The sequence below is a fragment of the Callorhinchus milii genome, unplaced genomic scaffold (genome assembly GCF_018977255.1).
Source record: "Callorhinchus milii isolate IMCB2004 unplaced genomic scaffold, IMCB_Cmil_1.0 Scaffold2, whole genome shotgun sequence".
Classification (NCBI taxonomy): Eukaryota; Metazoa; Chordata; class Chondrichthyes; order Chimaeriformes; family Callorhinchidae; genus Callorhinchus; species Callorhinchus milii.
Genome location: NW_024704743.1, coordinates 9,184,030 through 9,200,899, shown reverse-complemented (window position 1 = coordinate 9,200,899; position 16,870 = coordinate 9,184,030). Strand labels below are relative to the sequence as shown.

General features: G+C 40.9%; 1 protein-coding gene across 1 annotated transcript in view; it reads left to right on the top strand.

The window, feature by feature from the left end:
- Positions 1–16,870, top strand: part of LOC103185189 (partitioning defective 3 homolog) — a 524,401-nt gene that overhangs the window by 375,999 nt on the left and 131,532 nt on the right. Inside the window, exons 19-20 of the mRNA XM_042331877.1 lie at positions 2,196–2,429; positions 13,166–13,421. Coding sequence (XP_042187811.1) covers positions 2,196–2,429; positions 13,166–13,421 — 490 coding nt within the window. The remainder of the gene's footprint in view (positions 1–2,195; positions 2,430–13,165; positions 13,422–16,870) is intronic.

Genomic DNA, 16,870 nt, shown 5'->3' with positions numbered 1-16,870 from the left:
AGGAGGCCAGATCCAGAGGAACGAAGGCAACGGGTACTGTTTTGAGTAGAGTAGAGTCAGAGAGGTAGGGGGATGCAGAGGAATGGGGGGATTTGAATACAAGGGTGAGGATCTTGAAGTCGATCCTCTCTGGGACAGGCAGAAAATGCAGTCTGGCAAGGACTGGGGTAATCGGGGAGCGGAGTTTGGTGCGGGTAAGAATGCGGGCGGCAGAGTTTTGAATAATTTGGATTTTGTGGATGGGAGGCCGGTGAGGAGGGCGTTAGAATAGTCCAGCCGAGAGGTGACAGATTATTATTAATTGAACTGGCAAATGGAACGTAGGTTTAATGTCTCATTCAAAAGAGGGCACCTCCGACAATGCAGCACATCCCCAGCGCTGTCAGCCCTGACTGAATTTTAAAGTCCTGACACGGGGCTTGAACACAAAGCAGATATGAACAGATATGGCATTGATCTCCCTTTTTACCTTTTCCAGTTTTATTCCAATCATAGAATTAGCTACAGCATATCCTGCCAAATATAAAACAGCCTAATATTTTCTTAATTGGGCTTACGTGACTTTCCTGGCTGATTGTGGCACATTGCTGTGCGCAAATTAGTTGCTGTGTTCACCTACAAAGACATAGCTACCACATTAAAGTAAATCTTGTGGTTTACTTTAGCGGTTTGAGGCATCTTCACAAAGTGAATAGCACTGTATTAAAGGCAGCTATTATTATAGTTCCATTTTGCGTTGTGTGCACTTTGGCATTGCAGTACTAATAAATTGCATGGTATAAAAAGCAATAAAACTACAGACTTACATAAGCGTAGTCCCAATGTGAGTCTAACTTTTATCCTCTTACCCCCTGCCCACCAAAGAGCATTCCCTCTACTCTGGTATTCATCACCCGCCTCAGAAACAGAACAGATGTATTTTAAGACTTAAAGACTGTTTATCTACTTTCTTTTCGGTTGCTGAAGGCTGAACTCTGTTGTGTCACCCCCATAGACCCTGTACGTGACCACCCACTAGAACATTACACTGCTTATTTATGTAATCTATCAGTGAGCTTTACTGTACACTGGGAGTACTAGATCGTAACCTGAATGAGTGTCCCAATGGGACCGTGTGACAAGTGTAAACATGCTCTTACACTTGCGGTTCATTTTCCTGAGAAAATGGGATCTCTCAGCTCTTTGTAGAATTTTCTTGGACGTTGGGAAAACTGGAACCGTTTAATTTTGTTTGTGACCGGACCTTTAATGAGACGACAATTAATGGCTCTATTAGCCAGAAGGCAATCGTTTGAGTTTCTAACTAAACATTGGGTAATGTCAAATGTTGGCTTTCCCTCATTTTAAATTGCTGCCTGAAATGTTAAATGCCAACTAAAGAGGCTTTTGTGAAAATAAAGCAAAATAAACAGTTTCAATCTGAGAGTTTGCTTGTTGTGGCTGTCCATTAACTTCAGCCTTGACTGTTATGTCCAGCGCCTGGTGTACAGCTGCAAATAGTGAGGAACATGACGAAAGATGTTAAAAATAGGATTAATAAATACAATTCAGTTTACACTTATATAGTGGCTTTCATGTCAGGAGGACATCTCAAAACTTTTCACAGGGTTTATAACAATAATAATGCTTGCATTTATTATAGCGCCTTATGCTGTCGTTGAGACGTCTCAAAGCGCTTCACAGAATATACTGTAAAGTGAATTGACTACATTTTGTGGATAAAATTTACTGTAAAGTACATGGACTGTGTATTCTGTAGTTGAACGTTGTATCCAATGTGCGCATAGCAACGTTCCACAAACAGTGAATGACCAATTTTATCTGGATGATTGTTGGCCAGGGCAACAGGAGAACCCTCCCTTCTCTTTTTGAATCATGTCATGCGATCTTTACCATTCATCTGAGTTGATGGGACCTCAGTTTGATGTCAGAGGAAGAGCTCCTTCAGCAATGCATTGGAGAATCAGCCTGGACTGTGAGGCCAAAGCACTGGGTCTTCAACCCTCAGTTTTCTGATTCAGAAGAAAAAGTGCTACTAAATATGCCAGGCTGACAACTATTGTGAAGAATAATTTAAGAAATACCACGATGAGCATTATCTGAATTCCACGTTAGCATTGGGCTGTCAAATATCTGGTTGTACTCCTCACTCTCTGCACTGGATTTATTTAACAGCTTCATTTTTAACTTCCAAGGTTCCCCAACCAGAGACGTCGGGCCTTCATTAGGGCTGAAGAAATCCAGCTCATTGGAAAGTCTGCAGACAGCAGTTGCTGAAGTGACTTTGAACAGTGACATTCCCTTCCATCGCCCGCGACCACGCATAATCCGAGGCCGAGGGTGCAACGAGAGCTTCAGGGCTGCGATCGACAAGTCTTACGACAAACCAGCGGAGGAGGAGGAGGAGGATGATGAGGGGATGGAAACTTGTAAGTAATCAATCGGCAGCTGGCATTTACAGTAGTTGCACTGGCTCACAATGCAGTTGCTGCACAATTTACATTTATATCGTGCCTTTCACATTCAGCATATAACAAAATGATGGGCACCTGAGCTGGGGAGGGGTTTGGGAAAGGAGACTGAAAGCACAGTCACAGGGGTACATCTTGAGGCAGCCTTTCAATGTGGGAAAGTATGGGGGGAATGTGGCAGTTATCATCAGTCAATAAGATACTGGAATATTTTTTTTCGCTTTAGAGGGGAAAAAGGCTTATGACACAAATGTAATTACTGTTACCATCAATCAGTGTAACATGAGTTATACAGTTTCACTTGTATTGTGGAGTTGAGTTGGGCCTACGCTGCGTGATAAGTGTGCTTTGGTGTTGTTTGGATTATGTTGTTGAGTCTTTTGGTATAAATGCAATTCTTCTTGTGATGTAGCCATTGCTTTCTCCTTTGCCCAGTGAGCACTGGCCTGCTTCATGTCCCCTGTCCCATTGGGCATTTAGTACCCGCTCACTTGAATTTCATCCTGGATGCAATCTGACTCACTCCCTCCCTCGTCAAGGCACGCCTCCAAATGTACTTCTTTGACTAAGCTTTTGATTATCTTTCACCTCCCTACTCTACTCAGCTTCCACCCCAGATCGAGTGCCCATCCAGCACTGTGACGCGCTTTAACTCATCCGCCTGACGTGAAATACGCTTTATAAATGTGCAGTGTATGTATCATAATTTCCTCCAATTTTCCTGGCAGGGCAAAATTTGGGCAAGTTTCCTTACTCCACACGCCTCCATTTATTTAATAGTAAATAGGAACCCAGTTGTTGGTCGATTGGTGGATCGTTTTTCTGGGGTAATAATTCCTTCAAAAAAAATGAATAATAAATTGATCACTTAATCCATGACTGTTTGTGGGACACTGCTGTGGGACACAGTAAATTCACTTTAATTCACTTTGTAGCATACTCTGTGAAGCACTTTGAGACGTCTCGAAGATGTGATAAGCACTATAGCAAATGCAAGGATTATTATTGGCAGTGCCTTTACCTTTTTGGCTATAGTAATATTTTTTACATTAGCACCTTTCACGTCAAGAGGATGTCTCAAAGCACTTTGCATGATTTACTATGTGGTTTTGTGACTGTTTATTTGGAGGCCAACACAGCAGCCAATTTAAGCTCAGCATGAAGTGAATGATCAATTTTTTTTTAGAGTTTTGTTGGCCAGGACACTGGGAGAATCTCCCTTCTTTTTTCGGGTAGAGCCATGATATCTTTAACTTCCACCTGAACAAGCAGGCAAGGCCACGATTTAATGTCTAATCTAAAAGACGGCACCTCTAACAATGTAGTGCGCCCAACAGCACTGAATTGGAGTGTCATCTTACACTATGTCAGCTCTATAAAGGGTGCACAATTTACCACACTGCTTCCAGCAATAAATGGCTATTGTTATTTAGCAAGCTTTGTTCACAGAGTGGTTCTGTCATTTCTAGATGTCAACCTGCTTATGATAAAATGGAATGAAACAAAATATATTCATCACTTTTTATATCAAATGGTTTGCCTATAAAATACACGGTGACTACACTTCACAGTATATCTTGTGGAGTTCTTTGAGGCATTCTTGCGACATGAAAGGTGCTGTATCAAATGCAAGGATAATTGAATGCAATTCATTTCACTCTCAGTAGAATTTTCTAATAGCTGTTTTATTGACTGCAACCCTACTTGGTGTCACTTTACATCCCGGCAGATCCTATATGTTACATAGAGTTACATAATGTGATAAGTCACAGAAATGGGCCATTTGACTCAACTATTCCATGACAATATACTCTACTCGAGCTCCCTTCCTATTCCCTTCCCCTCGTGTATGCATCAAGTGTTGAAGACAGGGGTTGGTATAATTTAAAATTGGTTTTGGAAGTGGAACAGAATCATATTAGATGGTTAAACTGCAGCTCAGAAAACACGTGACACATTATCGGGCTGACGTTTTCAGTTTCAGCTTGGCTCAGACGGACAAACATTCAGGCTGTAGCCTAATGTAATTTAAGCTTGATTATTGGTGTGCAGAGTAAATTTGACATCTGCGGAGAAATGCTGAGGGGGTGGAGAGGTGAAGGGAGGGGCCCACAGATAGACAAACAGTCAAACGGACGGGGGCAAGAGGAACTAAGAGAAAGGCAGTTGATGGTGTAGGATCAGTAATTTCCTGCTTCAGATTGTATGTCAGAAGTGTGGGTCAAATGCTTTCCATGCATAATCGTAGTTGCCCATTAGCCTGACAAAATAGATATTTCTGAAGACTCACTGTTCTTTAACTTCAAAAATAATCCCAACACGACGAAACAACTTAGTTGTCTTAAATTCTTAAATATTCCCTTTGTAAACTGCCCTGCTGACTCCTGAACTTCGTACTTTGATTAAATTTTGCTCAGTAAAAGAAACGTTTTAGCTTAAATGTCCAAATTGAATTTCTCGTGCCCGATAAAATGTTTAGAGGTAAAAAGAGATGTTTGAGCAGTTACTGGATTTTTAATTGCACTCCAGAGCCTTGTGGAGTACTGCATTATCAAAGGTGCTGCCCTTCGGATGAGATGTTGAACTGAGGTCCTGTCTGTCTGTTCAGCTGAATGTTAAAGATCACAAGGCACTATTTTAAAAGTAAAGGGAGTTCCTCCCGGTGTCCTGGCCAATAATCCACTCAATAAAATTGGTCATTCACTTCATAGCTGTTTTTGGGGACATTGTTGTATGCAAATTGGCTACAGTGTTTGCCTATGAAATACACAATCACTACACTCTACTGTAAATCCTGTAAACACTTTCAGACATTTTCACGTCTAAGACAGTATAGCAATTGCAAGAAATATTATTAAAATTCAGGGAATTTGGAAAATTGGAGCCTCCAGATTGGCACTCTTCTCCCAGCCGGCTTTTCCCACTCCTGAAGATACTGTGAAGTGATCTTGTGAAGTGACTCTCAATTCCTGGCAGAATACTGCACCATTGTTCACATGTGAACCCAGACACTGGGTGTGAGCAGCCTATTTTACTCTGGCGGGCATCACTTTCTAACCCAGAGGCCACACAGACCAATTATATTGTTCTCAACAACTCAAAATCAGCTAACTCTATGCATTTTTATAGATTGTGCATGTTAGTGGCCAAACCAGGTGGAACCTTTATGATAACAAACGACAAATTTACATGTATTAGTGCCTCTCATGTTGGGAAGATGTCCCAAAGTGCTTAAAGGCCACAGTTGCCTTGACTTCATCACTGCCTATCACTTAGGAATAAAAACCACGAGAGGACCAGATGCCTTATTTATAGCAACTTGTATTTTTATCGTATTTCTATAGAACCTTCTCAAACAGCCTAACAAAATGCGGTGCTGCATGCTGAATAGGGAATCATAGAATTATATAGCACAGAAAGAGGCCATTCTTTGAAAAGAGCTATCCAAATCAATCCCACTCCCCCACTCTCTCCCCATAGCCCTGTAAATTTGTCCTCCCCAAATAATTATCTACTCTCTTAAAAGTTGTTATCGAATCGGCTTCCACCACCCTTCCAGATCCGAACAACTTGTGTGAAAAAATGTCTCCTCACCTCCCATCTGTTTCTTTTAACAACTATTTTAAATCGGTGTCCTCGGGTTACCGACCCACCCGCCAGTGGAAATAATTTCTCCCTGAATCCCTTCATAATTTTGAAAACCTCTATTAGGTCTCCTCATAACCTTCTCTGCTCCAAGAAGAATAATCCTAGCTTCTCTAGCGTCTCCTGATAACTGAAGTCCCTAATGATACCATCCTGGTAAATCTCTTTTGCACCCTCACCGCCTAACCAGTGTTTTATAAAGGTTCATCATAACTTCCTGACTATTGTATTCTATGCCTCTCTTTATAAAGCCCAGTATCCAGTGTACTTTTTTAACAGCTTTATCTACGTATTCTTCAAAGACTTATATGAACCCCCAGGTCTCTCTGTTCCTTCACCTACTTTAAGATTCTACCATCAGCTTGTATTGCCTCTCCTCATTCTTCCTCCCAAAATCCATCACTTCTCATTTCTCCACATTAAACTTCATCTGCCATGTATCTGCCCATTTTACCAGTCTGTCTATGTCCATTTGCAGTCTGCTACTATCCTCCCCACCGTTTACTACTTTTCCTAGCTTAGTATCATCTGCAAACTTGGAAATTGTGCTCCCTATACCCAAATTCAGGTCATTTATTATAGATCAAAAAGAGCAGTGGTCCCAATACCGACCCCTGGGGGACACCACTGCACACTTCCCTCCAGTCAGAAAAACAACCGTTCACCACCACTCTCTTCTTTCTGTCTCCTGGACAGTTCTGTATCCATGCTGCCACTGTCCCTTTAATACCGTGGGCTTCTATTTTGCTTACAAGTCTCTTAGTTGGAAATGAGAGATGTTAACCACAGGCAAAGTCTAAAAGAGGTTTTTAGGTTTTTTAAGGCAAGGACAGAAGCAGCAGGGAGAGAAGTAGCAATGCAAAGTCGGTTTGGAGGAGTGATTCAGAGGGCTTGGGAATCATGGCTGAAGGCTCAATACAATAGATACATCAGCTCATTTCTTCATCTGATCCTTTTGAACACAAACCTTAATGTTGTTGTGTTTGTGGATTGATGTTTTATTCTTTGCATTGAAAGTGACAAGGGTTCGAGTCACCAGGAAGCTTATCAGATCAGCCTAAGTGAAGTGTTTGCTGTGATACACTCCACATGCCCCGGGAGAATTGAGACAACAATTTCTCACTTGTTACTTGAGAGTATATCATTAAGATCAAGAGACATTAGCAAGTCTTGAAATCATTAGACTCTCATTTTCAGATATACCCAAATATGTATCAGCTGGAGTTTGAATGCCATTCTGAACACTTTCCGGGCGAATGGCTAAAGCTGCAATATTTGTCATATTGAGAAAATTATTGGGGTTAAGAAGGGAAAAATACCACCTAACTGAATAATAAGCACAGAACAAAAACAGGAATACTTTTTGCACTGCAACAAGGGGAGGTGGGGGTGGGGGGGCTGGGGGTGTTATATGTAGAAGTCCCAAAATGTCTCCTCACCTCCCCTCTGTTTATACTAGTGTTTAATTATTACTTAGGGTTGGAGCTCAATTATCACAAACTCCAATCTAGTCTGATTGGATTCCAGCCTTTGTTACATGTAAGTTGATCGGCAATAACCATAAAGGGCAATGACAGTGTTTATCCCACTGTCACAGTGACCTTTTTTTTGGAGATTATTATCTGGGAAAGCGATCAGACATCGACTAACAACCGGGTTGATAATTATTGCCTGGTAAACAGAGACATGTGAAGTAAGGAAACTTGTCTAAAGTTTTGCCCAGCCTGAGAATTGAACCCGATCCTCTCGCTTGCGAAGCGAGCACGCTAACCACTACGCTACGGGGCTCCATTCCAAAATATGACTCTTTCATGGCACCAGTTTGATTATGTCCCAACAACTGACAGTAACGTGTTACAATTCATGTCGATAATTAGGTTTTATAGCCTGTAATTTATTTTTCTCATAACATTTCTACACATAAGAAATAACTGAAGAACAAAAACACATTTAACTCTCCCATCCACAGGCAATACAAAATCTCCCCATTGTGGAGTTCAGCCCACCCACTCTTTCCTCTCTTGTAGGGATATTCTCTATACAAACACCTTGATCCCTAAGTCATAATCAAACACTTCAGCATATTTATCCATCCCACAGCTTCACTAGTTAAACTTGGCATCTTTCCTTCCATACATCTGGCCTCAGCCAGTCCACAAACTATTCTCTCATGGAGTGCTGTACTTCCCCACAAAAACAGTCACCACACTTGATGATAATTACTTGTGAAGTGCTTTGAGATGTTCCAGCATGATAAGATGCAAAACAAAATTCCAGCTTCTTCTTTCTGTTTCTTTAATTTCATTCTATTCCTATCCATATATAATAATCCCTACATTTGATATAGCGCCTTATCACGTCTTCTAGACGTCTCAAAGCGCTTCACAGAATATACTGCAAAGTGCATTGACTGTATGTTCTGTGGGCGAAACACAGCAGCCAATTGTGCACAGCAGTGTCCCAGATGGATATATAGTACTTATCAATATATACTCCCAACACTGTGTTCTCAAGCAAAGATTTATTTGTTTCTCTGTAACTTAACTACGAAAGCAGTCACTTTACAGTAAATCTTAAACGCTTTGAGAGGCATCCTCCCAATGTGAATGGCACTTTATCAAATGCAAGTAGTGGTATTATAATAACTCCCTTTGCCTTGCTTCAAACTTACACTACTGCGGGGCGCCTTTCGAAGGTTTGGGAGATCTTCACACTTATACCACATGTGGGTGTTTCTTTTTTACAGTTTCAGTATCATAACTTTCAACTTTTTGAAATGTGTTTTGAAATGCTGCCATCTGCGTGGAATGAATTAATTTCAGATCCTTGGGGGTCTTACTGTTCCGCTGTGGGGGAGACAAAATATAACATGATTCGCCTTTTCATTCAAATGATTAAGAAACTTTGTGTGAGCCTGTGAAGAAGCAATTGGGCAACAAAATTCAGTGTGGCGCCGAGCACAGGGTAATGATTTTGAGGGATCTGCTGTTTAACTGTGCGGAAATGCCTAGGACTTTTTCCTTAATAAATCTGGCCCCTTGGAATTAACAGAGCAGGTTTTCGTAATTCAGTTCTATGAGAGAGACAAAATGTACCTTGATTTGCCTATTCGTTCAAATGAGGAGTATAGATCAAGACTGAGGCAGATAGATTTTTAAGTAAGGATATCAAGCGATATGGGCAAAGGCAGGTAATTAGAGTTCAGGTACAGATCAGCCATAATCTAATAGAATGGTGGAACAGGCCCGAGGGGCTGAATGGCCTACTCCTGTTCCTATGTTCCTTTATATCGGGAGGACTTATTGTGAACACTGAAGACTGTGTAATACACAACATAGTTGTTCAACAAGTTTAAAAAATGTTTTCCTGGGTCATTTTAGGGGTTGTATCATAGCAAATCTAATTTAGTGCAAAATGAATAATGCACTTCCTAAACCACGTCTGATAATAATCCTTCAAGAAAATAAAACAATAATAAATTGGTCGCTTCAAACCACGACTGTTTGTGGGACACTGCTATGTGCAATTGGCTGCCGCATTTCGCCCACAAATATACAGTCAATTCACTTTACAATATATTCTGTGAAGCGCTTTGAGACGTCTAGAAGACATGAAAAGCGCTATATCAAATGCAAGGATTATTATTATTCTTAAGAGGCAGGTAAATTTTAATACAGCGATGAATTGCAGTGCAGCCACACCACTTTTTAAAAAATAAATTTTAACAGATTTGGAATATGACCCATGACTCGCATTGAATGAACTGTCAATAAATGTCCACTATGCTTTCAGCAGGATGGAGTTACACACCATTCTAGGCCCATTTTGTTTCAACATCACATTTATATTCTTTTCTAAGGCTCGTGACTAAGTAGAAACCAACCTTTTGAAATTTCCAGGATCATGTGAGCCGATTTGCTCCTGAGCATCCAGACAAAATCCCACCATGCTGATGTAAAGCGCTGCAGTATTTGAATGTTGGTTGCTTGATTGACACCAGTCTGTGTGTGTCATCCTGAGCACAGCAGTGCCGAATGCAATGCAGTGTTTCTTGCTCTATCTTTTGACTGGATTGCACTATGCTCCAGCACACGCAGGAATTAAAATTTACATAAAACAAAAAGATTGGGAATGTCAGAAAACTGAACTTCAAATTAAATAAAGTTGCTTGGAAGATCATGTCTGATGAAACGGCCTCTGGAAGAGAAACCGGACAGGTTGATGTTTCAGCTTTGACCCTCCATCACTTCCCTGCCGTGACGAAGGGTCATAAATAAAATACACTCTACGTTTGGAAGTCTGGTGAAATGTTTTATGCAATGGCTGATGATGCTTGTCCTGGCCACACACATGGAGTGTACCCTTTCCCATGTGCACTGAAGAGTGGTTGAGGAGTTGAACTAATTCTGTTGAAAGTTGAGAGATAGATGATAAAAATCCCATGGCACTATTGGAACTAGAAAGGAGTTTCACCCGGTGTCTTGGCCAACCAGCCTCCCAAATAAAATTAGTCAATTACTTCAATTACTTAGTCAATTAGTTAGCACTCCATTCTGTAAGATCATGGCTGATCTGTACTTCAAGTCCAATTTCTTGCCTTTGCCCCGTATCCCTTAATACCCTGACCTAACAAATATCTATCCACCTCAGTCTTGAAGATGTGAATGGATCCAGCATCCACAGCCTCTTGAGGGAGAGAGTTCCAGATGAAAAGATTTTAATTTCTTAATTTCCTCCTATATGATTTAGCTCTAATTTTAAGATTATCCCCCCTTTTTCTGGATTCCCCCACCAGAGGAAATAGTTTCTCAGTAGCTACCCTTTCGAAACCCTTTATTATTTTAATAATAAATAATTGTGGGACATTGCTCCGTCTGCCGTGTTCCCTATAAAATATAGTTACTACACTTTACAGTAAATACTATGTCAAATTCAAGGATTGTTATTGTATAAATAAGCATCCTTTCATTTTAATATAGCACCTCATCATGCTGTCGAAATGCATATCCCAAAGCATAGTGATTAGAGCACTCGCCTCACAAGCAAGAAGATCTGGGTTTGATTCCTGGGCAGTGCAAAACCTTAGGCAAGTTTCCTTACTACACACGTCTCTGTTTACCTAGCAGTAAGTAGGAACCCAATTGTTAGGAATTAGCAGATCGCTTTCCATGGGGTAATAACCCCTCAAAAAAAATGTTGGTCACTCAATCTACAACTGTTTGTGCAATTCGCTGCCACAAAATGCAGTCCATGCACTTTACAATACATTTGTGAAGCAGTTTGAGACATTTCAACGATGTGATAAGGCGCTATATCAAATGCAAGGATTATTATATTTGTGGGCAAACTCGACAGCCAATTTCCACACAGCAGTTTCCAACAAACAGCCATGAAGTGAAAAACCAATATTTATCTAGACGCTTGTTGGCCACTGGAACAAACTCCCTTCAATATTCAAATAAATAATAGCCTGGGAATTTCTCTGTCATATTCTTATTGTGGAGATCAGCACTATTCAGTGTTTGAATAGTGTTTGAAATGTGCTGATTTCTAAAAGGACTACCTTAATAAATGGGTATTCCTGGTAATGGAAAGTACTTTAAGCTCAGCATTCTGACCCTGGGAAACATTGTTGCAAACCTAGTTCTAGACATGACAGAGTCCCTGTAAATTAATACAACCTGCTCCAGTTTTCTTATTAGGGAAATCCTATAGAAGTGACCACACGTTAGGCCCAATTGTTCAGGACCGCACGTGCATGGCAGTGACGTTTATAGCACGTTTCCCAAAACACTTAACAGTACCAGCTGCGCACCTGAGCTTGGGATGGGAGCTGTGGGGGGAAGTGAAAGATAACAGAAACTTATCTGTCAGAGAGGTAGGTCCTGAAACTGACCTTGAACTCTGAAATTGTCAAAGACGAAGGTGTTGAGACTGACCTTGAATGGACTTAGTTCCAGAGAGTGGGGACAGACAGGCTGACAGTCTACCCGCTGCTGGTGTTAGAAAATAAAATCAGCCATAATCCATTTGCAACCAGATATCAGACTGTTTTATTATTATTCGTTCGTTATTCCCCAATATCCCGATGGGCTAAAGGCCGGTACAATCAACGGATCTTACAATAGAATAATACCACCGTAAATATCTCGAGTTCAACACTGTGTCTGTACAACACACAAGCTTGATTCTTCATGCTTTCAGTCTTCTTGCTTACAGCTTCCAATCTTCCATCTGATATCCTCAGTCTTAGTGTTTCTAGCTCTCAGTCTTCCATCTCCGTACCCTTGTCTCCGCAGCCCGGGATGGCCCCATCTCCCGTACCCTTGTCTCCGCAGTCCGGGATGGCCCCATCTCCCGTACCCTTGTCTCCGCAGTCCGGGATGGCCCCATCTCCCGTACCTTTGTCTCCGCAGTCCGGAATGGCCCCATCTCCCGTACCTTTGTCTCCGCGACCCGGGACGGCCCCGTACACAAAGTTATCGGAACTCTTATACCAATGTTCGTCCAATCATGTTGCGGACATTAGATCACCTGTCGAAATCATGCTGGATTCACGTTAACATCTCATGGGGTGTACGTGCCTCAGCACACATACACATTGTCCTTAAGACCCCTGTTATCTGATGCTTGTTATTTTGTTAGGTGTGATCATTAGTACATTCCTTTTAAGTGACTGGTTATTTCTTATCAGTATCCCGGGATGGTACCAAGGCCCTCTAGTTTAAGCAACTTGCTCGTTAGCTGCTATTCTTGAGGGTTGCCTTTTGTTGCTCTTGAGTGTTAATCATGAGTGTCAGTCCAGTTGCCCCCCCCCCACTTAACTTAAAAGTTAACCCGTTCGCAACATCTATTATGATTCTAACATTATACAAAAAGTGTAAATTCTAACACTGGTGGAGCGGGTAAGATGAATCAAGCTGGGGCTTACTGAGCAAAGGGAGTGGCTGGGTTAGTATGGTCATGGAATTATATGGGTTTATAATTCTGTACCAGGTCCCAAACTTTCAGTGCTTAAGAAAACTAATAATTGAACTCTGTTTTCACAGTGGAAGAGGACACTGAAGAGAGTTCCAGGTCAGGCAGAGAATCTGTATCAACAGCGAGTGACCAGCCATCTCTCACCGCTGGATACTTGTCGGGCACAATGGAGAAACAGATCAACGGTTCGAGGAGCAAAGAGGAAAAAAAGAAGGAGAAGACTGGCAAAGACAGAGAAAAGAAGAAAGATAAAGACAAAGAGAGGGAGAAGGAAAAGAACAAAGCAAAGAAAGGGATGCTGAAGGGTCTTGGAGACATGTTCAGGTAAATGTTGTCTCTGGATAACTGATTGTTCTTTGTAGTGTTTGAACAAATCAGTGTAAATAAAGTGTTTGTATTTGTCTATTTAAATTGGTATAAAAGCTAATAAATATTGAAGTAATGGGGAGTGCGTCACAATGACCCCGCTGTTGGCAAGAATTGTAACAGAAGATAAAAAGTTTTTTTTGTAATGCTGAGGGCTGTTAGAACATGGAATGTTTTACCACAAGTGGCTGTTGAAGCTGAGGAAGGAATTGGAAAATACTTAAATAAAACTCCCATTGAAGGGGATGGTTAAAGAGCAGGGCAATGGCATTCGACTGGAGAGGGAGCTGGTAGCTACAGATCTGTTCGGCCGCTTGGTCTTCTGTTTGTGTTGCAGATTCTCTTTTGATACTCGTGAAAACTAGTGTGAAGAAATCGCACGAGTGAGCGCTGTCTCGTCTTGCATGAGTACAATGGCAGAGTGATTGTGTCTTGCTTTGTCCAGTTGATTTTCTTAAGTTCATTAAAAACCCAGTTGAAAGTCTCCAACGTCCTGGCTGATGCAGAGACATAGTAAACCTCTTCAATAATCGAGGCATAGGAAATTATAGAAACCTGCAGCACAGAGAAAGGCTACTCAACCAATTGTGCCTGTGCTGGCTCTTTTGAAGAGCAGTCCAATCAGTCCCATTTATCTGTTTTTTCCCCATATCCCTGGAACTTGCATCTATCTGCGAGTCTTGCTTGCAGAGATACGTATCCAATCTCACTGCTGGTCGTGACACGTTCTCCCTCTGTATATGTGTTGGGTTGAGCACATGTTTCCTAAGAGACAGTAAATGGAGCCAATGTTGAATTCACAGTCTCCATAATGCACTAATGCGATTCACAAGCTGTCCTGTAATTAACAAAACAGATGTCAGTTATTCTTGAGATCTGCTTCAAAATAATTTGCTTTTTTGTGGCAATTTAGATTCGGAGATTATGGGCATCATGTGTTCGAAATGACGAGTGGATTTAGATTAATGTTTTGGGATTAAAGTGTGTGGTGTTGCAAGCGTGTGATAAGTGCTGGTGCTTCGTAAGCCTTGAGCTTTTCGGTGTCAGGATTTCTGTCTGACTACTTCTTATTGGTGTCAGTCTTGCTCAGTTGGCAGCTCTCTCTCTCTCTCCTCAGAGTCAGTCAGAAGGTTGTGGATTCAATCCTCACGTTGGGAAGCATGATACAGTGCTCCAAAGTAGCCCAGAATCATTATTGTGTGTTTCCTAAGATTTGCTGCAAGATCTGAACATATAAACTTTAGAAATTTTTATGCTGTTATTTTGCCATTATGATAAATTTCAGGAAGGCATGGAATGAAGCTCACTCATAGTAGTAAACTGACACTGTTGTGCAATGCTGCACTCTTTGTCCTGTCTATCTGAGCAGGTGGATATGAAATATCCCATGGCACTATCTGAAAAGAGAAGAAAATATTTCCCAGTATCCTGGCCAATTATCTCCTTGATAAAATTGATCATTCACTTCATGGTTTTGTTTGGGACAAAGCCCTGTGCAAATTGGCTAATGTGTTCATCTACAAAATACACAGTCACTAAACTTTACAGTATGTCCTGTGAAACCCTTTCAGATATCCTCCCAACATCAAAGACTCTAAGCCAAATTTATAGATTGCTGTTATAATTATCGGCCAGGAAAACATTACGGCAAGGGAAAGTGAGTTTCATTTGCAAAACCTTGTGAAGTGGTGTGTTTTTTTCCCTCTCAAGGCTTTCATCTCCTCGGTACAGTGGTTTCATTTGAAATATTATTTAGGCAGATTTTTTTATTTGATTTGAATTATTCCTTGCAATGGACTGAATCGATGTAACTGATACTCGGAGTTTAAAGCCTGGGGTTTTGTCCAGGGACTCTTCATGCAACGATTCTATCTGACAGCTTCTATACGTGCTCCTCCATAATGTTGCGCACAAAGTCTGGCATTCCTCAATTAAAATTGCAGGATTTTGTACTCGGATCCTCATTAAGTCACGGTATAAGTAGCCAAATCCCAGAAGAGGAAGCATGTTACACTGCTCCCACTTTAGCTTGGAATCATTACTGTGTGTCTCCCAAATGGATTTGCTGCAAGATGTGAACGTATAAACTTTAGAAATGATTATGCTGTTATTTTGCCATTATGATGAATTTCAGGAAGGTACGGAATGAAGCTCACTCATGGGGATTGCAATTAATTGCAACCATAGAGAAAAGCTGTATTAGATGTTCTCAGAACATCACCAGAACACCTGTACGTTGCCCATTATTTTTAGAAGACAAGTAACTGGAGTCGTCAAATGAGATGCCATGAGCGCATTTAAGCTTTTATGGGTTGATCTCTTCTAATCTGAGGACAGTGATCAATTATCACAGGATGGAGCTGCTGTGCACTGGAAGCAGTTGGCAAAATCTAAGAGTCTTTTTTTACATTTTCTGTCTTGGTCTGACAAACTATTAAGCCTCATCAGTTCCCTCACTTGCCACTTTTTATTCCTGCGTTTCCTATTTCCTCTTAAAAAGAAAAACAAAGAACATCTGGGTATCTGCAGAACTGCAAGGATTTCCCAGATCCGCTTTGAAGAAGCTGTCACTGGCATCCCATTAATGCGCACTGCAATGCTAACCCAGAACAGGATTCCCAGATGTGAGCAGCACTAGGTGTGTCGGGAGCGAATGTTTTAATTTTTGAATCTGAATTTCTCAGCTTTTGCATTGTGGTGGATGCCCTGAGATCATCTCCTCATATATACTAGGAGTGTATAAATAATTTGTTTGTGGTACACTGCTGTGCAATTGGCTGCCACGTTTCACCCACAAAATACACAGTCACCATACTTTAGTATTTATTCTGTAGAGCGCTTTGAGACGTCTCAACAACGTATTACGGCTCTATATCAAATGCAAGGATGATTATTATTATTATCTTCTCTCTCTCCATTTGCCCACAAAGTATACAGTCAATTCAGTTACAGTATATTCTGTGAAACACTTTGAGACATTTCAACGATGTGATAAGGCACAGTATTAGTCATAATAATAATCTTTACATAATAATAAATCAATAATAATCTTTACATAAAAATAATGCCATAATAATAATCTTTATATATCAAATGTAAAGAAGATTATTATGACTTATTATTTTTATTATCCAGTGCTTTGGGATGTTCTCCAACATGAAACAAATGTTATTTGCTGTTATTAGAATATCACATCTTTTACTGTATCTCTCTACTCTATCTCTCTACTTGCCTAACTTGTGGAGTGCATATTCTGCTGTGGTATCTATTCTGTACCTAAGCCATTTGGGGCACTGTGGGGCACAGGCTGTTTGCTGCCCGCACCTGCCACTTTGAAGCAAGCCCGTGCTGACACTTCCCTTTTTTTTATTTAAGTGGAGGATGAAGATGCCTGAACTTTTCAAGTA